The 22500-nt window shown below is 39.3% G+C and overlaps 4 protein-coding genes across 5 annotated transcripts in view; 2 read left to right on the top strand and 2 right to left on the bottom strand.

The window, feature by feature from the left end:
* The first annotated feature begins 671 nt into the window (after nt 1–671).
* Nucleotides 672–2095, top strand: LOC110057175 (uncharacterized). The gene has a single exon (XM_020763759.2). The coding sequence runs from the start codon at nt 894–896 to the stop codon at nt 1605–1607; it is 714 nt and encodes a 237-aa protein (XP_020619418.1). The 5' UTR covers nt 672–893; the 3' UTR covers nt 1608–2095.
* Nucleotides 2096–5038: 2943 nt separating this feature from the next.
* Nucleotides 5039–11067, bottom strand: LOC110057176 (F-box only protein 16-like). Its single transcript, XM_020763760.2, has 7 exons — nt 10305–11067; nt 10181–10216; nt 9268–9639; nt 8490–8680; nt 7875–7989; nt 6802–6979; nt 5039–6256 (listed from the first exon to the last, which is right to left on the bottom strand). Exons 1-7 carry the CDS (start codon nt 10467–10469, stop codon nt 6198–6200), a joined length of 1116 nt encoding a protein of 371 aa, XP_020619419.1. The 5' UTR covers nt 10470–11067; the 3' UTR covers nt 5039–6197.
* Nucleotides 11068–14116: 3049 nt separating this feature from the next.
* LOC110057141 (uncharacterized) lies at nt 14117–22259 on the bottom strand. 2 transcript variants are annotated; one of them, XM_089298961.1, is made up of 8 exons: nt 22090–22259; nt 19036–19156; nt 18729–18801; nt 18516–18609; nt 17229–17347; nt 16510–16694; nt 15826–15902; nt 14117–15326 (listed from the first exon to the last, which is right to left on the bottom strand). In XM_089298961.1, exons 1-8 carry the CDS (start codon nt 22099–22101, stop codon nt 15096–15098), a joined length of 912 nt encoding a protein of 303 aa, XP_089155087.1. In that variant the 5' UTR covers nt 22102–22259; the 3' UTR covers nt 14117–15095. The 2 variants fall into 2 exon arrangements, with proteins under 2 accessions (XP_089155087.1, XP_020619382.2); XM_020763723.2 differs by lacking the exon at nt 22090–22259 and adding an exon at nt 21439–21622.
* Nucleotides 21661–22500, top strand: part of LOC110057140 (methionine aminopeptidase 1-like) — a 16547-nt gene continuing 15707 nt past the window's right edge. The window contains exon 1 of the mRNA XM_020763721.2: nt 21661–21808. Coding sequence (XP_020619380.1) covers nt 21695–21808 — 114 coding nt within the window. The 5' untranslated portion in view covers nt 21661–21694. The remainder of the gene's footprint in view (nt 21809–22500) is intronic.

The following is a 22500-nucleotide window of genomic DNA, read 5'->3' as shown; positions in this document are numbered from 1 at the left end:
TTATGCCCAGATATTAGGAGCTTTAAGGTTTCATAGCGAAAATAAATAAGAAAATAACTAGACAAAAGCCCACGTTGATCGAATGACCAAAGGAAATTGAAAGAAGGAGGGATATCCGCGCATTTAGATATTTAATAAGGGATATAAATATTTACACGGGGTCAGGGCTGGTAGGGTTTTCAGTTTCCCAGTGCAGAGAGTGCAGTTGGACAGTACTGTACACGTGCAGTACATTATCAGCTAGTTGACCTTTTGCCACTTACCGAGAACACACTCCTATCGGCGATAAATAATAAAAGTGTAATACCGCAAAACTCATTTAGCTGGAAAACATAACCCACTCCCCCCTTACTCTCTTTTGAATTCCTTGGACGTTAGTCATGGACACGTATCAGGCTTGATTACCAGCCGTTGCTCGAGAAAGGAGCCCGCCGTCCTTCCCAGCGAACTCACCGGACTTCAGTGAGCGGCGGAAATCGAGCCTTGGCACGTATAACCTTTCAAAATATGGGGAAATCACAGTTACTTTGACCAATGAGAACAGGATGTTAATACCGCACCTTAGAATTATTGAATAGTGGTAATTAGTTGAATCCGCAAACATAGGAATTAGCATAATTAGTTAATTCGGATAAGAATCGTGTATTTAGTAAAGTGATCCGGGGCATAAAATAAAGAGTTTGCTGACAGCCATTGTTTTAGTGTCGAATAGAATGAGTAAAGGTATTCAAAGCAAATTCCACACCATGTCATCATTCGAGACGCCGGCCGGAACGTGATCAGCTCACAAAAATTGTCATTTGAAGACATCAATTTTTAGTTCAATTACTGACGGGGAGTTTGTGGTCATAATTTCGCGATTTTAGCATGGGAAGATATTACAGAACATTTGTATGGAAACCAAGCTACGTTTTCAAATCGACACATTTTCAATTTTGACGAGATCTGTAAATGCGGTCTTGACGGTCATGGAGAATTTGAAACGCTCTAAGTTTCCCTTCAGCAAACATTTAGACTGTCGACAGTGGCGAAGCGAGACGGACATTCAACGATCATCGCTCCCTCCAATTCAAAACAGCGAGAAAAAGAACTCGAAGCTGATCAACACCAGCGGGAAACAATTGTGTCCTAACAGACCACCAACCCCTAACCCGGCCAGACAACAGGAAACATTGTATTCTTGGGGGAGAACATCAAGGATGTCACCATCGAACTCATCTCAAAGACTGTCTCTGTCTCTTGATTTGAGACCAGTCATTGAAGGTGCTAATTCTAGACGCTACAGTGCTGGCTTTGTTGATAATTCTCCCGAAGCTGAGTGGAGCCCACGACCGTGCATTCGAAGCCTTCCGCCAAGCCCGACAGTTCAGCGAAGCCACAGATTTCATCGCTCTTTGCGAAGGTTGTCGAGTGATTCCGAACATATCGATGAAAAATTCAAGGATGATCGAATCATGAGCTGGATTCGTGATGTTTCAGAAAAGACTCATTCTCAAAATAGCCACCACGACGACGAATACGATGTATTTCAGTGTTCTTTGGAAAATGATGACGACACAAGTGTTGCGGCTGGTCTTCCGATAATACAAGAAGGACAAAAAATATAAACAGAACCATCAACAGGATATAAACAACTAGTATAACAGACTAAACAACTCAACTCAATTAACTTTATTTGCCCTTTCTATTAAACAATCTATACAAGAGACACGGTACGGATTAAACACGACAGGATAATCTCTCAGCAAACCCCGGTGAGAATATTGAAGTCTGTTGTAGTCGTCTGTTTGTATTATAGGTGTCTTTTAGTGGGACATGTGCGCACGAAGCGAATTTCTTTATGACCTTGAGGCATGACATAATTCTGGAAGGATCGCTGAAGGGGGGTTTCTAAAGTCATACGACCAATATGACATGTGTTTTGGTCCATAAATTCACAAACCCAGTTGAAAAATCCCCATCTCCCGAATAACTTCTAAAAAAGAGAGGTCCGATGTAGTGTCTAGATTAATGCTGTTACGAGTTGTAATTGTTTTCTCAGGAACTTTAGTAATTTGCACTGACTGAATGTATTATCTGTATCTGTTACGCTCAAGTGAGTTGCAGTCAAGTCCTTGGCCTTTGTAATCTAAACATACACTATGGCCTGGCAAGGCAAGCCATTCCTAAAAAAAAAAAATTACGATTTATGCTTTGGTCTCTTAGGGAATTTTCACGAAAATAATGATCAAAAACTCTATTTAAAAAATGACAAAGCGTGTTGTTACACGCACGAACACGTTGGTTTTTTGATCACCCTGGAAGGTTTTGACTCATTTCAAGAGCTTATTTCCTTTCTGTGTTATTCTTGGTTTATAGGATTAAGATAACGACCAACAGGTATCTTCCTTCCTATGGTCTAACGGGGATTCAGTTACTGCGTGCCACAAAACGTGACTTTTTTCACAGACTGTTTGTCAAAGATAACACGCCATGTTTATCAAATAACCTATATCTGAGGCTCACAATTAAGATAAACACAAAGTCAAAAAGGTTATCAATTCAAACAAGTTATTACATATTTTAAAACATAAGAGGAAACGGATTCGATGGAGGGGGGCTGGGGAAGAAAGGCATTTTGTTCGACGATCACGCACGGATCAGGTTTGTGCGCGCGTGATCAACGTGTAGATAAACCACGCTCTGGCTAGACTTCGATAGACTGCTGCAAAGCTAAAGAAGGTCACGCTTACTTCATCCTCAATGGACCAGACAGTCAATGGACCAGCTGTTTGTAGTCTATTAAACTTTTAAATCTACTAGCGTTTTATCACGCATGCCGTTTTCTGATTGGCTACGCTACTCACTATCCAGTAGCGTAACGTTGTGCGGTTGTTAACAAACTGGCGGCCTTCTTGTTTGCGTTTTCGAAGTGTCTGTGAAGAGGATTTAGATAAAATTTTGAACGACTAGTAGATTTATACTGAAACAATTTAGATTATTGGCTCTCGATTTCTATGCGTGATAATAGATTACGCGATAGAAATCTTGAGCTCATAATCTAAATATTTATTAATAGAATTCTACTTGAACACTGATGCAAATGCTGCAATGTGATTGGCTGAGTGATCGTACACTACCAGCCATTATAGTTCACCACTAAATTTTCTCCGATTGTTATTGGTTTAAATTTATCACCTGACGCGATAGTGTTAATCCGCGGAAAGACACTATCAACCCATAGTGCCCGTCCGAGGAAAATACGCGGATGGATAGTACTCGTCTGTGAAAATTTTTCTGCAAACAAGCAAGCTTATAAAAAAAATAAACAATTGAAATTGCATTAAGTGTGTTTTGTTTATCTTCCTTTTAAATTTTGCATTTGGCTTTCACGGCTTTCATTTAAAAAGTTGAAAATAATTCAATAAGATTTTTGAACCGGCGCGCGGAAGAAAATTTAGTGGTGAACAATAAAGAAAATAGAGTTTTTATGTCTCGGAACTATCGGTCTAATAGTTGCCCCTTGGAACCAGCCGATAGTTCCTCGACATAAACACTCTATTTTTTAATTAGTGTGCAGTGGCTGGAGGTCGTCTAGGAAATGGCGACGTTTTTTTCGATTTTCCAAGGTTTTAGAGGAAAATTTTGATGCAAATGGATAATTAAATTCCTGAGAAGTCTAAACGAAGGACTTTAACGGTTTCTTGACTTTTAAAAAAGTTGAAATTATTTAAAAAACTGATGCGCGCGCGCATACAACTTCAATTTTAAATGACAATTTAATCCGAGCGATCTTTTTCAGGGGCAAAGTTTAATAATACGTCAAGAAATAATTAGAAACCGTTATTTGAAGTAAATTTTAGTAAGAATTCTACTAAAACAATTAGATTATTCGCTCTCGATTTCTATGAGGCGATAGTTGATTCGGCCTCATGATGCTCATCAACTATCACCTCATAGAAATCTCGAGCTCATAATCTAATTGTTAAAACTGCAATCATAAATGCAAAAATGGCCGGGACAAACGTATTCTACCAAAGGTGAATACAATTCAAATAGTAACAAATCAACTTCCTGACAAATAGAAACTATTTGGTTTTTGCCCCGTAACGCAGGCGTTACAATTTCGTCCTGATGCATTTCTCTCCATAACACCGGCACCGTTAGAATCACTGTATTTCACTGAGTTCAATAGGTTTTTTGGGATCCGTGATTTGGCTTGTTTGAAGGCCGCCTTCGGAATTTTGAAGGAAAGGAGGGCGAGATTCGGGATTGATATTACATTGTATGAACGGGACAAGATATTCTGGAAGTCTGGAGACGAAAATGTATAAACAAAATCAAGCTGTCATCTTAGTGAAAGTCGGAAATAGCCTAACAGTGAGTTAGTTCGGTTACACAACTTACTTACGACCACTTTTGGTACGCCATGCCGTTATGTATAATGAACTGTGAGATTATATTTTAGTAATATAAATTTTAGTAAGGCAGACTTAACCACTCAATAGAGGCGAAACACGGCAGAAAAAAAGAAAGCAAAAGGAACGAACTACATGTATAAAAAAATAGCGCGGTAGCTGGCTTTCTTGGGCGGTGGGGGAGGTAAGCCCTCAAGAGAGCTTGCTCGCAGGCTATAAAAAGAAATCACGACTGAATGACCAACGCAATTCATTTAAACTGAGCGTGCATGAACGATGTCATCGTTTTGGAAATTGGAAAGTGATGCAATTGGAAGTAATGGTTAGTGCTTGAGTTCCCTGACAGCAAATCTGGACCTGGACTGAAAAGGATCTTTTCAATTAATGCAAGGGATTAAAGAAAATATGACCGACATCTGGATTAGCCAATAGAAACCATCAAAATTACGGGATTGAGGGAAAATCCTTATCGGGATAGTGCTAGCCTGCGTAGCAAGCGTTCCCGTAAAGAGAACTTTTCCGCATTCTGACCGCGCGTAAATTGGAGCGAGAGCAAAAACTCCACGAAGCGGGGGGTTTTTGCTCTCGCTCCAATTTACGCGCGGCCAGAATGCGGAAAAGCTCTTCGCAGAACCACCCTCTTTGGAGCCACCCTTTTTATTGAGCCATTTCATGATTTAGCACATAAGAAGCCGCTTTCAAAAGTTCACCAGTTGGTGCGGGAGAGCGGTACTCGTAAGTCCTTTCAATGTCACGTACCATTAGGAAAACCGTTTTCTATTTCAGTTCTTTGATAAAATATACCTAAAAATACAAAAATACGTGATACCGATTTTACATAGCCTTTGGTAAACCAAACAACTAGAGCGCGCGTTTTACATTATTTTTATCCAACGATTATCAAAGTTGTATTTTTTTACTTCTCTGACAAAACCACAAGCTCAGAAAGTTACTTGTAAGTAATCAAAATGCTCCAGTCTCTGTTCCTGTATCTTTCCGTTGAGTAAGATGAGCTAGTGTTAGCACGATTTGGTGATTGGAGAAGTGACGTCTTCAAATGGGACACTGTTTTATCACATGTCAGAGTCCTACAGCCTTGTTTGAACCCATCAAAAGTAGTCAAGGAGGGACCGTATCACTAGAACTCATAGGTAAAGTAAATGAGTTCTCTTCATATTGGTGGTGCACAATACATGACTTTCCTCACCAGAACGTCGTACATTCTTCATTGCAGTCCAACAGCACGTGGCGTAACAATCATGTAAAGCCTGAATCCACTGAAATCCTACCGATCCAGAAGACCCAGGAAGAATCCTGCTGTGTGGTACTCTGTACAGCCTAAATCCCGTGGAAACCAGTCAAGAGGACCCTAATATCCTTTGACAACCTGTCAAGTAGAGTCTAAAATTCCACGAGGCGTTTCCAAAAAGAACCCTAACGATCTCAGGGACTCCGTCAGGTAGAGCCATGGAATCCTGGCAGGAGGGGGACAAATGTCCCTTGAGCTTCTGTCAAGTAGGACCTAGATTCTACGGGGCCCGGTAAGGTAGACCCACAATGTTCATTGTCAATTAGGGCTATGGCTTCCATCGGACCCTGCCAAGTAGTTTGCACACGATATGACACCATCACTAGATAGTTTACATCAGTCTCTTTGTACAGCCAGCTCTATCAGTTGGCAAAACAGTCCAGCTTCATACCAACATCTGCGATATGGTTTCACTGTCAGCCTCTAACAAACATCAGACTAAGGGACATTTGATTTATCTCGAACTTGCATGTGACCCAGCAGCTCCTTGTTTAATCCGAGTCATATTCTGGCGGTCTTCTCCATGGTTGAATTTGAAATAACTCCTCAGCTGCAACCAATATGAATCACAATTAAAAAACATTTTAAATACCATTGATTTAATTACCATCAAATTAATTCATTTATAATGTGCTCTCAATCAAAACAGCCTATTACGCTGGCTTTTAAAAAGCGTTTATGCTGGTCAACTGCTGGAGATGCGATCCGGCCGTCATTTTGGAGCCACAAGAATATCACAAGATCAGACGAGACATCCAGGACGAGGGAGGGGGTTTCCTTAAGTCTCACTTCTATCTGACTTCGTAAGCTTGAAATGACGTGGAAACAGCTGCACTAACATTAAGCCAATCGTTCTCTCTTCTCTGTTTCCCCTTTACCCTATTAATTATTGTCTTGTTTTCCCCAAGCTCCTTTCTTCTTTGCTCATGCTAACCAATGCTGCTTTTATTACTTGGCACCCCCAGAAACAACTGCAGGATAGCCAACCTCAAAATTTCTCAGACCAGTACATTTGTTGTGTTTAAATTTGGCTCACGATCGCAGCCTGTGTGGTCAATCATAATTTCTTGTTTAATAGGTTGCAGTAGTTTATACCTGGAGGTTTTCTGGCATCTCTAGATTTGCCCAATATTGTAGCAGAAGGTTTTATCTCAGGCGGTGGAGGTCGACTGGCCTTCACAGGAGTAATTGATGACTGAACTGCCCAGTCTGGTCGACCTGTTCTGCTGTCAAACTTTGTGCTTGCAGTCTCTGATTCTGAGGCAAAATTTGCCTGAAAATAGAATTTAATAATACTAAAGTTTTAGCAGAAATGCTTTAAACTGTAACTAAGAGGTCAACACCACAATTATTTCTGCATTTTACATTCAATTTGTTCTGCCTTTAAACCTGAACTATTATTTCGAATTTCCTATCATATCAAGGCCATTTTGTACATTGTTTAAAGACAAAGATTTGCCAAGTCAAGGACATTGTAGAGTAAATATGAAAGCTCTTAGCAAGTGTAAAAGTTAGCTTTATTGTCTTTTCCTCTCACAAATCTTAACCTTCAACCTTACTATGCATTACTATTTATCAGGTAAGTTAAAGCTAATTCCAGTTCCTCCTTAGAAATCTGAGATACAGAAGACCATAAGACACATGTAGACATGTCATCAAGCTTCTTCTTAATGACTGTGAAGTCCACATCACCAACATAAGCCCTTGGTTTATTGTTTCATAATCAGTCTTTGAATAAAACATCTAACCTGAGTATCAAGCTAGTGAAGGACAAAGAGCTCCCCTCTTCCCATCCCTTACAAAGGCCTAATGCTCTCACATATTACTAAGGAAAGGAAGTTTCAGTTCTCATTGGGCCTCTAATCATCTGTCAACAAATGCAGGGTAAAGATGGCAAGTGATTGATTTATTACTCTCCTCAGTGATGACACAATACAAAAACGCCTTGGGGGGTGGGCACTAGCCTTAATTCCACATGCTTTTTAGAAGGTATACTGTAGGTCAGAATGTGAGTGTGAATGGCTTAACATTTCCATAAATGCTTGTACAGTATAGTGTACAAAATCCTTGCAGTTTGTACAGCCAAAGCTTTAACAGTAGTAGTAGTGTTTGTAATGCAAAATAGCAGCTGAATAGTTCAACCGAATGTTGATAAAGTAGTGACTTACAGAAGCAGGGCGTATCCTTGGTTTAGAACTGGATTTAACAGCAGTTCCTTTTTTGTGTGTATGTTGATGATCATGTGGTTCAGTTACATCCACATTCGTTGACATGTGGCATCGTCTACAGCAAACAAAAGAATAATAATTTAAAAAATTCCTTTCACTGACTGCGGTGATCTTACATGTACATAATTGTAATTGTAACATGCCTCTGTGATACTACAGCTACCAGCCAGTTTCCCTACAATGTTTTTATACATGCATGGTGCCTGCTAATAGATGGCAACTCTTGCCAGATCTTGTATCATGCTTGACCAGTCAGTACAAATAATTCTCTTCATAAAATCCCTGCAGAAAAATTTAGAGCTGATGAAATTCTTCACTTTGGAGCAGGAATTTACCCTAAATGGATCGCAAGAACACCTTTAAAATTTATCATCAGAGTCTTGAAAGAGCCAAATATAATGAATACCTTATTGAACTAGCTTGATAGATCCATACTGGGGGGAACGTAAGGCTCATTCTTGCAAAAAAAAAAAAAAAAAAGAATAGCTCAAAGAGTACTTCCCCACTTCAGACCTCAGACTAGCTCAATAACATATTTATGCCCAGTTTCTGTACCTGCACCCTCCTACATATCCATCCGAGGAGACTCTTCTCTTGATGTCACTGGGATGTGGGTCAGGTCCCCTCCAGGGGGGGACGTCATGATCTGATGACTTTTTGTTGGTTTTCTTAAACAGTTGGCCTTTACTCTGGCCTCTTGATACTGTTTTCTCAGCTGGAATTGACTTTGGCGATCCTGGAGGAGACTAGTAAAAAAGAGACAAATTCATTGTATCAATTAGCAATTTAAATCAGTTAGTACATTCCATTACATCATTTAGTAAACTTCTTTGGATTTCGGTGGAGTTACTCGTACTGTGATCTCTCAATCGGGAATAAAAAATACTGCAAATTACCAGTATGCGCCCCTATATATTCTCTTCAAATAATATTTCACTCGTTCACTTCACTCATTTGTGAAATATTTTTCAACATATAGAGCATGATAGAAATTCTATTTCTCTGAGCGCCAGTTGTACTAAACTGTAACTCATCACCAGTGTACCTACTGGACAACAAATGTACTTGCTCAATTTGGGATTCCTATGAAGAAACCTATCAATCCAATCCCCCCTGCAGATTAATGAATTCACTGCACTGACAAATGATCAATTTACAAAGCTATGAACTAAAAATCCCACAAGGTTGATCCTGTGTTTGGACCCCATGATAATTTTGATCATAATACATTCCACCAAATGCACTGCAGTATTCAGCAACAGTACATACATGTAGTGTACATCTTGTTAAATTGTTTCAGTGTACAGTTTTCATGAAACCATGCTGATCTTACCTTTGGTCTGATATACTGCAATCCTCTTACACACTCAAGGTAATGTCTCTTCCAAACTCCTTGTTCAAAAGGAGTAGGAACAAATGGTAAAATCCAACCAAACTTAAAACACTTTGGCATCCAAATCTGATCAAGCTCAGACAAATATTTCCAGAACCAACAAACTTGAGCACAGCGACAAAGACTCCGAGGATCCAAAAAGGACATCATGTACACCGTTATTACTCGTGGAAGTTTACGCGTGAAGTCTATATGAGTGATGGGAATTCTGTCATCAATCAAGGAGAATGTGTATTGTAGTTGAGAATTCTTGCACTTGGATAACAGGATTTCAAGAACTGTCTTTCTTTGGACATCTGACCACCTGTCAAACTGCAGGAGAAAGTCTCAACAAGTTACATTTTTATACCCAGTATTGCACCATTCTTATGACAGGTTGCAATACATTTTATTCAAGTCACGATCCCATTTAAGAAACTACATAGATGTAGTTTTGGCAAGTTGAGTAAGAGACATATCAGAAAAATTTCTGTAGGCATGTCTTATCTGGAATTTTTGTGGAGATATAAGTTATTTGTCAATAAGATGTGCATCTTTACAGTTAATGACACCTGGAGTTTGGGAGCAGGAAATAAGACATGCCACAAAATAGGACGACTTTGGGACTGATACCAGTTACCTCTGAGTCCTTAGATAACTTATACCTTGGGAGGCTCTATAAATAAACATAATGCATCTATAACTTATAATTTTTTAAAATAAAAAGGATTCTTTCGTATATATCACCTCTGGAGTCAAGTCTACGAAGCCCTCAAAGACTAAGATTTATCCTAAGTTTCTTCGAAAAGGAAAAGTCTAAGATCTGTACCCAGGTTTGATTATATTGCCGGATAACATCAATGAGTACACTCACCCAGTTGCTTAAAAGTTCTTTTCTCTCATCGAAGAGCTGCGACAAGAAAAACAACCTAACAGTTTTTTCAACAGATTTACAACAAAAACCACACCAAAGGAAACATCAAAGCTCAAACACAAACCTTTTCGTTCAAGTCTTGTTTTAATGGCGTCCAAGAGCTTTTAACTCCTGATGGTGGTGGGTTCTTTTCTTTAATTCTTGAGGCTGTTGTGTTATTTTCTTTCGCTTTGAAACTCTTTGTTTTAGCATAGGCACTGGAAGAGAAGTCTATGGTTCTCACAGACATGTTAAAAGGATGTATGTGACGACAAATTCTACCAGAATCAAACCACAACTCGTTGCAACGTTACGGCTGTTTGTTTAGATTGTACGTCATGTAAGAGGAGGTAGGGATATACGTGGGTACAATAAATAACACATACATAACGTAACTTCCCGTTGACAGTCGCACAGGGCCATTCATCGTTTTCCCGATTCCCGCACCGTATTTTGGTCAAATTCCGGATCCCGAGAATACCATTCTAGACCCTCGCTGACAGTCGTGACAGCACACCAGTCGAACATCAGACTGCACACTCCACTGCACTGGACTACAGACGACCAAACTTTATTTCAAGATGGCGGCCGACATTAGCTGACTTTGAAAAAAGACTGATGGCCAGGGCCAAGAGCATCCGACCGAGAATTAGAAAACAAGAAGCTTTGAGAGCTTTAAACCGATCTGGCATTGGGGAAAGTCACTGAAGTCGCTCTCAGTCCTAGGCAGAGCCTCTTTTTCTCCCAGGCTCTTCGCGGCTTCGCCGCTCGTTCTGCGCTCGTTTACACGGCCTCACCGCTTTCTTAGCGCCATCAAATTGCTTACTGCGCCTTTCAATAACATGCAGACTCTAAAATTCAAAGTTCAACCGACGAATGCGTTTTTCGCTACCGTCAATCAAATGTTCGGCGGGTCCTTCCAGCTTCCGACTGTGTTGTCTGAACTGTGCACAACGATTTGATTTGATTACCGCGCGCTCGGCAGTAGTCGGAAGCTGGGAGGAGCCGCCGAACATTTGATTGACAGTAGCGAAAAACGCATTTGTCGGTTGAGCTTGAATTTAGAGTCCGCATGCTATTGAAAGGCGCAGTAAACCACCAAGCTACGCAGGCTATGGGAAAGCAGACGAAAGTGTCAGAGACTAAGGAAAAGACTATTAAGGGAGTAAATCAAATATGTACATTTCTGAACGTGGAAATTCTATAATAATTTATCAAGTTGTTTGAAAACAGTTCCTGGCTGCCGGGTATCTCGACACAATAATGTGTTTGTATAGCTCTGAAGCGAATCGAAACTACTTTCGTTCGCGCCAATTGTTTCTACGCATCCTTATTGCGCACGCAAATTCACACACACGTCATGCATGAGAGCGTGCTAAGTAATAAAATAAAAAATAAAAAAACACTTTAATAGCTGACACAATTACTGGTAACCCAGTAGTTTACATTGTGGGCTATAAAAAAATATATATATATTTAGTTTAAAAATGTTAAAATATTGAAGAAGTTAAAATATAATACAGCATGCACATAAAATGTATTCGAATATATTACAAGACATTTTCAAAACGTTCTAGAGACGGTAAAATGTTCGCGGTCTGAGTTACTTTGTAAAAAGTTGTTCACTAAAAGTTTCTTAAAGTTTCTTTCATGTGTGATAGTTTTAAATTTGTCGTCTAGACAGTTCCACAGGTAAGTGGCACTTGCATGAAATGTTCGTAGGCCTGCGTTGGAGCGACATTTCGGCACCACCAGATGATCATGAAAAGAAGCTCGAGTATTATAAAATGAACAATGATAGAGCAGATGGCCACTGCTATAGCTTTGCCTGGATTTTTAAAATGATCTTGGACGTTCGGTGACCCTACTTTTCTTTCCAGAAACAGATTTTATTTACAATTATCTCCACACTGTCCAAAAATGAACAAAAACTCAATGTGGGAGGTTAAAAAAAAAATTTCAAGATTCCTGTCCATGGGACACCCAATCCTGTCATCTTGCGGCTGCAAGGCGCGTGAAACTGTGGTCGCTAAATGCGAACTTGTTCTTTAAAGAACCTCACCAGTTGACTAAATTCACTTAATAGGTCCACTTAAACAATATTTGTCAGAGAACATTTTACTTCAAAGATCTAATTGCAATATTTTTGGGCTTACAGACACTGTGGCCTTAATTATTCGCCAACGAAGCCCGATTTTTTCAGATTTAGGGTGTTCTTCCGGGCATCTTCTCTCCAAAACGAAGTTGGTGACCCCCCCATTTTTTTCACATTTCTGACATAACTAACTCATCATCTTACGGTGGTAAAAGTCTCAGAAAAAATTGAAGTTAGAAAATTTTCTCGCTAACGTCCTTAAATAAACCGAGGTTGCATCGAAATGACCGGACACCGATCAGCGCTCCCTGACGAATTGCGGTCATTTCGCCAACGAGTCGTTTCGCCAACGACTCGTTCGCCAACGTCCTAAGTCGTTTCGCCAACGTCCTACCGGTCAATTCGCCAACGTCATATATCCAATACTAACGAAAAAAAAACTGCGTATTGATGTTTGGAATGCAATCCTGATCCTTGGGTGATCCTTGGGTCAAGAAATTTTAAGTCACTGCCAGTTTCGCTTGACTGACTTAAGATCAATTTGCATGTTTCTGATAGTTTCACAAGCCGGCTCGTAGGCGCTACATCGCGGTAATTTTCACGGTGAAAATTGACAGTTGAATACCAAAGTCCGATGGCTTCCAAAAGTTTGATGGCTTCCAATTCGCGGATAATGCATTACGATGTAAATTAACATTATATCTTTTCCTTCTTCAAAAGCAAACAGAGTTTGTTTTCATTTTCCAGCCTTATAATCGAGTTAGAAATAAAATGGAACGTCAAGTAAATAACAACAGCAATTTTATTACAGTATATAGTATCAAATACTTACAAGCTCTTGCATGGAAAATAACTCTAGGTAAGGGAATGAAATAAATGACAACAGACACAAGTGAAGGTAAACTTTAAACTTTTATTTAGACGTTGGCGAATTGACTAGTAGGACGTTGGCGAAGCGACTTAGGACGTTGGCGAATCGACCTAAGACGTTGGCGAACGAGACGTTGGCGAAACGACTCGTTGGCGAAACGACCGGATACCCCCCTGACGCATCGTGAGGCCAGGGATAAAAAGCGTGTGCATGTCTTGCTTAATTAAAGGTTTACCGGTTTATGAACGGTTTATGAGAGATGTAAGGTTACCTTTCCACCCTGCGGTGTCTACCATTTACCGGATGAAACATTCGGGCCCGCATTTGGGAGGACAGTATAAGGGTAGTTAGCATAAGCAACATGAAGACGCAGCAAGGTGCTGTTAGGTAGCGCCTTTTGTTACCAAAGGCATTAATTGCTTTAATTATCAACATCCTACTGCGTCTGGGTTTGCGAGTGTTGCTTATTCTTATTCTGTAGTAAAACCCAGCCTTTACGGTTGTGTTTTTCCAATATTGACAAAGCAACCGAAAAAGACGGCTCTATCGTACAGAATTTTCCGGTTTTTCGTACCAACCGAAACGAAAGGACTATCACAAAATTAGACTTTCTACAAGTCCTTTCCAATAATTCTTCCCTGGCCTGATGGTTTTGGTGTTGGAAAGGACAACCTTTCGCGACTTCTGTCGCTCAAAGAAGATGAATAAGCAAAGGTCGACTTGTGGCAAGTCCACCTCAAAATGCCAACTCCATAATTTTTAACCGAAATTCCCCCAAAATTACTGTTACATTCGCTTTCTGACCGAAATGTCTGGAGGTTTTGGTTAATGCCTAACCCAGCTTAACCAAGATTGCTTTCACAAGAGCCACTGTGAGGCCTCAAAGGCCGACCAAGATACGTAACACTAAAAACATATTGCACACTAAAACTTTTTAGTGTATTAAGTTTATTCCCATAAATAACATAAAACTGGTTATTTTTCTACTTCTAAAACAATTCCTCAAAGAATGTACTGCCGAAGCAATTTAAAAGTCTGGCGATCATGAATGTGCAGAAAACGAAACTTTGTCCCTTTAAAACGTACCACGTATGTACAGCGAAGGCTGAGCACTTTGCATTGTCTTAGAAGAATGGCTACCGGCAACAGGAGAGCATAGTATCATCCGAAAAAACATCTGTGAATACCTTGGGCACAAGTAATATCAACGCAGAAAGGAGATTTTCAATGTTCTGCTTAATGCGCAAGCAAACTTGAGCTTAGGTGCCCTGTTAACCGAAAAACCCACAAAAAAACAAGGTCTACATCTATACTACTAAATTTACGAATGCTACCTGATTCGCACCTAATTGAGTTCGCATCCCGGAACTCATCATAAACTTTCTATTTCGACTTCACTTTCACCTTCAATGGATTGAAGAACGAGAAATGAACATGTTTTGTGTGATTTTGTTTCATTTCCGTATTTGGAAGTCTGGTTTTCATCCTCCCACACACACACAAAAAAAACAGGACGAGTACTGGATACCATGGCGCAAACAGTTGCTTAGCAACTATGGCTCAATTCAGTCTCTTCTAGACTTGTTAGCAGTGTACGGTTCCGTAAGATGATGTAACGAAAGTAATGATGCAAATGGCGTATACTATTGTTGGTAAAGAGTGTCTTTGAGTAATGTTGTAATCTACTGCTAGCTATAATTTCTACCTTATATACATATCTATATCTTTAACTTTCTATATTTTCTACACTATATAAAAAAGCTCTGCAAAAATATAATCCATAGTGCCTTCTAAGGTCGAATGTCCACTCAACAGTGCATTCTGCCACAAAGCATTCTCACCAAACCAATCCTTCACTACATAATGTGTTTCTATTCCCTCAAAAACAAAGAAACGCAACTGATTCGAAATCAGCTCTGCAGCAGGTCAAAGCCTAACAATGCTTCAGATATTGAGTCACAGAGAGAAAGCAACTTAAAAGGAGAATGTTGAGCAATAGCAGTGGCATGAGGAATGGAGTCCGTTATGTAAAACTTGTCAAATTGAACTTCACAGTCAGTAAAAAGTTTCCATGATTCCTTGGGAAAAACAGCATGTGTGACGTATGCACTAATCTTGATTGCTCCAGATGATAACAGCGCCTGGTTAAAAGAAATGGTTTTGTGTCTCACTCTCACAGTTAACAATAAGATACACCATTTTAAAAAGTACTTTACCGTTTACTAGAAATCTATAAAGCTCATACAATATGTTATGTACAGCTAATGAAATCAATGAAGGGTGAAGCATGATCACGCCAGTCTTGCATTAGCTTGAATTTTGATGTCACTTTTGTCATTTTTTAGTAAGGGTTTCGTTTTATATCAATGGCCTGCCCTACCGTTTTGACTTAACTACACAAAACAATTGCAGTGAAACCAGGAGCCATAATTATGGCTCCTGATGAAACCCGTTAATTTATACCAGGGAAATGAATACCTTAATTAAATTTAAATCCCAAATTAGCATTAATCAGCTTTCAAACACCTGGCCCTAGAGCATGAATTTCTTTTAGTCAGCCAACTGAGTGTAATGTCAAACTCGTGACCAATATTTAAGTGATACTTCATTAACTGTAAGTTCTAGGAGCCAGATCCCTACTTTTGCACACTGCACCAAAGTCCCTCCTGTCATTACAAGGTCATCAACAATGATCACGTGATGTCCGGCTGGATCACCTGCAAAATTGAAATAGAGTGAAGAGTTTAAAAAAGAAAATAATCATGCTTCTACTGGAATTGTGGATATCAACAATTTATCTTCTGTTTTTATCTAACTTGAGTATTCTATTTTCTTTTACAGTCTCATACAACAAATTCATCTAGGGCCACCTTAGAGTTTTCAACCAATCAGATCATGATTATATACCATACAAATGTGAGTTTGTTTGTGATCTCACCAATAATGATGTTATAGTAGCAGCATGAATGTTAGCCATTGGAACACAATTTTGATTGGCCTCAAATTACATTCAAATTTTGCTGTACACCCCACACAGAGGAACACTGCTTTGGTTTGATGTTGCACTAGGCAAAATGAAATTTTGGTTATTGAAAGATAAAAAGGGCCCCAAGGGAAAGGGAGAGGGGTCAGCCAAAAACAATGTGGACACATACAGTGGATAGGAAGAGGTCCAGAGCTTGGCAGAAGTCCTGAAGTGAAGTTGGTTCTCCAGCACAAGACCAGAGTCTATGGAGAGTGAATGTGGATCACGCCTTAAATGCCATTCTGGTTAAAGGAGTTAGGTAGGAAACAGAAAGTTAAAAAGGAGCATCATAAAATTACCATCTTTGACTCTTACAATCCTCTTGTTTCCATCTCTGATTTTAGTGCAGGTGATGGTTGGAAAGGATGTAAACATGGTGTGAAATCTCTTGAATGCACCTTCATCAGGAAATGCAATACTTATAGCATTGTCTTTGCATAGTGTCGAGATTTCACGGAGAAGCAATGGTATTGCTGTTTCTAATCTAAAATCAAAAGAGAAAATTCTTTAAGTTGTTTATTATACTAGAGCAAAACTGTGACAAAACACAAAACATGTGCACAGCTACAGCAGTCATTCAAACGCTACAGAATTTATATCTAAGATGCTATAATGGCTTCATTCAATATCATTTTGACCTTAAGCTTATCCCAGACTCAGTTCAATTGATTTGCCTTACTGATTCCAGAATAAGCAGAATGCAGTCTGAACTTTCCGTTCTAGCAAGAAGAATAATCATATAATCATGTGACTTCCTCTTGATTCACAAAATATTTTGGTATGCAAATAATCCCATTTAAGGTTATTATTTTCTACGTCTAAGAGATAGAAAGATGATCCTTATCCATAAATAATCCTCTTCAGGTCCTCTAAGATTAAGTCTTTTAATGAATTTTTCTATCTTATTTAATTAAGTTATTAAAAAGTCAAACATTTTGTCAGATTTTTTAACGTCAATTATTATAAGTGAAAGACTTCCAATGTTCTACTGACTGTATAAATTGTACTTTCTCATTACCTGGGGATTACATTATCAGTAAAATAAAACCTCTCCTGTAGCGCATGAATATCAAACACCATAATCTGAGAAGGGCCTCTTGCTGTCAGAGGAATGGTAGACAACAAAATAGCTAGTGTCTGAAAGAATAAGAAATATCTCAAATAAAACTGGGATAGAGAATGACAACATTTTATATCTGTTATAAAAAAACACATTGGGCCAAATATTTAAACGAAGTTTAGGTTAGACCTGGTTTTTGACTAAATCGAGGTTTAGACAAGGCCTGCAAAGACCATGGCTAGGTGTGGTCTAAATCGCATTATTCAAATGCAGTCGAGCCGCATTCCACGGAGACCACTTCTAAGTGTGGTTTAACTAAAATTTCTATTGTTTTCCAAAAACCGCATGTTCAGAATCTTGAAGAGGCCAGATGAAAAAATGGCTTCAAAATCTCAAAATGCAAATTTTAGCCGAGAAGAAAAACTTCTACTTGCCAAGCCCGGGAAGCAATATTGCGATATAGAAAACAAAGGATATGACAATGTCAGCTTAAAAACGAAACAGTCATCGTCGCAAAAAGTTGTGCAAAGTTTCACCGCCGGAAATCCCGATGGTAACAAGCACGATATGAAAGCAATTCGGGGATGTTGGAAGTGCAAGAAACTGGAAACGAAAAAGGAATTTGATGAGCAACGGAGGGAAAGCAAGAAGACAGGTGGTGGTAAAGCCCCGGTTTCACCAAATGCTATTAGTAAGCTGGTTGCTGACGTTATTCCAGCGTCAGTGAATCCACTGGAAAATCTTCTATTCTTCTAAAGGATTAAGCCTATCCCGCAAGTGTTGGATTCTTCGAACACATTGAGTATTAGCCCATTGCTGTAGGCGTCTATATCTCAAACTTCCATCCATGACAAAAACCTTCACTAATAAAACGTTAGACTACATCTAAACCTACTCGCGACCAGGTCTAAGTTGCTATTGTTTGCGAGGCTGTGTTTAGACTCCGTTTAGGCGGGATTTAAGATAAGTGATGTTTAAATAACCCAGTTTCCTGGTTGAGACCTCGTTTAAACCAAGACCTTCTTAAACGACACCTAAACTTTGTTTAAATATTCGGCCCATTAGGTGTTATAATGTTACATGGTGTTGGTTTTCAGTATGATAAGCTGTTACACACAAACGTACATACTTTATTTGATGAAGCAGGTTTGAATTAAGGCAGCCAAAGGGCTGATGAGGGCTGATGTGGACCTACTACAATAGTATAATTAAAACAAAACTAAAGCAGCAGAATGTTAGATGAACCTTTGCTGTAGCAACCTGTCCCTCTGTTTCTTCTCTTTCCATTGTTCCAGTTGGAAAGTATGGCACAATAGCAGTGAATGATCTTGCTAATAACCTGGAAGAAATAGCATTCAACTTAAAAATAAACACATCTAATTCTACTCATATACAAATTTTGTCCATAATTTGTGTCACTTTGAGTTCAAGTTAGTTCTTGCTTGTGCTAAACCTTACCTGGGAATTTTATAAATGACAGAAAGCTGCTCAAACACAACTTCTGGTGAATGGAAGCTTCCCAAAAATATGACTGCAGAAAAAAAGAGAAAAGACACTAGATGTTACATGCTTGCAACATTTGTGATTGATATTATAGGTTTCACAAGGTCTCTTAGCGATGCAACAGTAGGCTATGCAATGTTTGTTGTTTGATGGTGAGATAATGATGGTTTCACAACATTTGTTAGTGACATGGCCAAAAATACTAGATACATAATTAAAAATAAGAGGAAAATCCATGTTTAAAGTAGCAGGCTGTACATACCATCTCTTCCTGCACAATCGTGTTTCACATTTTCAATGAACAAGTTCGGCCATCCATCTGGAAACTGCTCCCATGTTACAGACCTCAGCTCCACACTTTGCTGGAAATTTTGAAGTTCTTTCTAAAGGATCAAAGTAAGGATAACAAGAGTTAGAAGTGAATGATGTGCTAATTATCATACATATCTAGATTGCTTCTTAATGAGTCGACTATGAATACTTCAAGATATTCAACAAATACACCCAAGATTGTATTACATTATAGGTATATTGGACTTGACAAAACTGACCAGTACTCCAAATCAAATGCATTTATTATCACTTACCTTCTAGATCTGGAGCAAATGAAACTCTTCACATGATAGCAGCTTAATTGATGGGAAATTTACTGGTGTAAATGAGCCTTGTCACCAGGCTCTAGACTCTTATATTTAAGAGAGATGTCCAAATGAAATAGCCCTTAATACAGTGCTCAACATTAGCAGTCACTATACCTGCCAACTCTCACACCTTAGGCATGAGTCTCATGCCTACAGATTTAAAACTTCGATCTCATGCCGGCTCAAGCTTACAGGTCAAATTCTCACACCTGATTGAAAAATGTGAGTGGTTGCAGCTTTGCTTGACACAATTTCCAAAAGTATGTAAACTCAAACCAATGTAAGAAATGAAACCTATGTGTAAATGAAGATACTTCCTTCTTCAAATAGAAAGCACTGGGAGCGAGGTCACATTTAGCGATACACGTCCTGAGACTGGGACTGGGAAATAGCAGGGCTGTTCCCACTTCTGCTATCTTCGGAAGACTTCGGACGTCTTCGGAAGTTTTCGGACATCTTTGAGAATCTTCAGACATGTTTGTGCCATCTTCGAAAAATGCGGCACTCCCAGGATAAAAATCTCACGCCTATAACTCAGAAAAAATTGGCAGGTATAGGTCACCCAGGCCAGTCATCAGAGCAACCAAATTCATGTTTGGTTGATAGTCTGCCATTTCAAAGGAACAATCAGGATTTATTTAAATCAAGCACTACTAATTAAATAGAATGCCATCCAATGACATCATCATTAAGGGACCGTTCATTAATTGTGGGTCAGGGAGGTCTGGAGGAAAATTAGGGGGGGGGGGCATCAAGAAAAATTTTAAACAAGGAGGGGGTCTCCCAAAATTGTTTTGCCTGATAAGGGGGAGCTTTGAAAAAACATAAACTTGATTTTAAATCTTTTATTTCATCGAATAATCCTTATAAAAAAAAAAATAACATTATTGGATATCTTGCACTCAGATGAACTTACCTCCTTAAAAATGTAAACTATGAAATTAGAATTTATATGACAGGTGGCACAAGATAGTGATCTGTCAATGTAACAATGGTAACTGCTCAGATGATTTTGCAAATTGGAAATACAAGCCTCTATATTTTCATGAAAGATCTCTTGACTGAATAGAGGAGTTTTCAATACAGTGTGCTGTTGAAGAGGAACATGTTACAGCCTATGTTTAACACATGGAAGGGCAGAAAACATGTGCACTGATTAGAGTAAGAGAGAAACAAAAAAAAAAGAAATGCAACAAAGCGGGAATCTTTCATCGATTATGACTGGAATAAACTGCAAGAAAGTAGTAAACTACACTCCCTGACAAAACCAGAGCTGCAGCACTATCTAAAGCACTACAAACTTAATTCCTGTAATGGAAGGAAAGATGATTGGGTACAGAGGATCGTAAGTTATTTGCTGCTAAGCGGAGTTGTTGACCAAGTGAGCATGGTAACATCCTCTGCAATATTAGACTCCAGTACAAAATATGGCAAGAATGTGACTGGTAATAATCATGTTAATAACACAAGCAAAGACAGTGATAGTGACAAAGGAGATGTTTGCAGTTCTGAAGATGAGGTCCTGTTGGACGGTAGAGCGAAGGAGATGAAGAGGAGGACGACTTTATAATGATCCCTGAAACAGTCACAACACGGTCTGGTAGAGTGGCTAGTAGGGTTTCAACTATTGTTCTCCACTAATATTAAAAAGATACATTCGTTTTTTTTCCTGGTTAATGAGTCGTTAATAAGGTTGTTGGAGAGGTGAAGGTAGGGGAGGGGGGGTTCGGAAATATGTGTAAAGAAAATGGGGGGGCCTTGAAAAAAATTACAGTCCATAGGGGGGGAGGAGCAGGAAAAATGTCTTGAATATTGCTTAGTTTTCCTCCAGCCCACCCCTGTGTTTAATTAATGAACGGTCTCTAATATGCTTCAATTCATGTAGAATATGAAGCAAGATTATCGCAAAGCCACTTCAGGAAATGTATGCACAGAAAGATCACCTGAATACAGATGACGTGGTATAGAACCGAAAACACAATCTGCAATAAATCCTAAAGTAAAACTAAAGGAGAGGTGTTTACTTGGGTCGTGATGGGCGACATCAACGCATGGCTGCACCGTTCACAGATAGTTTTTGCCAAGTTACTCGTCGATTTGTGATAGAACAGCACCGCAGGTGGACGAGGCACATGACTTGCTTTGTGAGACTGGTAAGCCGCCATCTTACCTTGTTATTAGAGTAAGCGACAGTCTAGTGCTAGTTACACAAAGAAGGTTCTCCCTTTCCTCTCCTAATCTCGTGCCCAGTCTCGTGCCCAGTGCCATCTTGTAAAGATCATGGCAGCAGTAGCGACAAGGAATTGTGAAAGTGTTGGCTGTGGACAGCCAGCAAAGCTGCAATGTCCTACTTGTATTAAACTTGGAATTCATGGAAGCTTCTTCTGTTCTCAGGTATGTACATTCACTAACCCGTGTCATTTGTCTGGTTTTTCGTATATTTAAAGTCAAACCTCTGTGCAAAAAGACATACCGAGGGGCCGACACGAAAATATACTGAGGTCGTTGAAGACAACTTAAATATACTGAGAAATTAAGAAGAAGTTCAACACGCATGCAAAGTTAGAGAAATGTACCTGACAAATTACGATTAAAATTTTAACTGAAATGTTTTTATCAATGTATCTGGAAGAGTGCTGTAAAAGTTAAGCTTAGTAGGCTTATGTTCAAATTACCTTTAGAGACATCCGCCCCCAAATTTTCCCGCGTTCGGATATTTTTAACTTTTCCTGTAGTTATATCAACGTCTAACTCTTGTAAGAAACGCTACCAAATTGGGGTTGGTGGATCATTACTCGTTGGTTAAAAGATAAGAACTTTACATTTGAGAACGTGCTACTCGTACAAAGTAGTTGTTTGTAACAATGTGTAGTTCCAGAAAATATCCATACCCCCCCCCCCCCACGGAAGGGATTTTTCCTATGACCCCCCATCCCCTCTGGATTTTCCAAAATCGGCTCAGAAAATGGACCCCCCCCTCCCCTCCGGAAATTCCATTTTTGTCGCACACCCCCTGGAAATATTATCATTCCTTGTGGACAGCAAAAATAAGCCATTTTTTTAGTGCAAGATACCGAATTTTGATC

Source organism: Orbicella faveolata, unplaced genomic scaffold (assembly GCF_042242905.1).
Source record: "Orbicella faveolata isolate gen_17 unplaced genomic scaffold, um_ofav_v1 contig_34, whole genome shotgun sequence".
Classification (NCBI taxonomy): domain Eukaryota; kingdom Metazoa; phylum Cnidaria; class Anthozoa; order Scleractinia; family Merulinidae; genus Orbicella; species Orbicella faveolata.
Note: the sequence above shows the minus strand (reverse complement) of the source record. Positions and strands in the feature narration are given on the sequence as shown.

What these genes read in the sequence shown, in the direction of transcription:
- LOC110057175 (XM_020763759.2), top strand. Translation starts at nt 894, where the DNA reads ATGGAAACCAAGCTACGTTTTCAAATCGACACATTTTCAATTTTGACG.
- LOC110057176 (XM_020763760.2), bottom strand. Translation starts at nt 10,469, where the DNA reads ATGTCTGTGAGAACCATAGACTTCTCTTCCAGTGCCTATGCTAAAACA. An exon ending in AACAAGACTTGAACGAAAAG is followed by an intron (nt 10,217 to 10,304) that starts GTTTGTGTTTGA and finishes TTCTTGTCGCAG; the next exon opens with CTCTTCGATGAGAGAAAAGA. An exon ending in AAGAACTTTTAAGCAACTGG is followed by an intron (nt 9,640 to 10,180) that starts GTGAGTGTACTC and finishes TTTCTCCTGCAG; the next exon opens with TTTGACAGGTGGTCAGATGT.
- LOC110057141 (XM_020763723.2), bottom strand. Translation starts at nt 21,579, where the DNA reads ATGGCGGCTTACCAGTCTCACAAAGCAAGTCATGTGCCTCGTCCACCT. An exon ending in TGTCGCCCATCACGACCCAA is followed by an intron (nt 19,157 to 21,438) that starts GTAAACACCTCT and finishes TTGATCCTTTAG; the next exon opens with AAAGAACTTCAAAATTTCCA. An exon ending in GACAGGTTGCTACAGCAAAG is followed by an intron (nt 17,348 to 18,515) that starts GTTCATCTAACA and finishes TTATTCTTTCAG; the next exon opens with ACACTAGCTATTTTGTTGTC.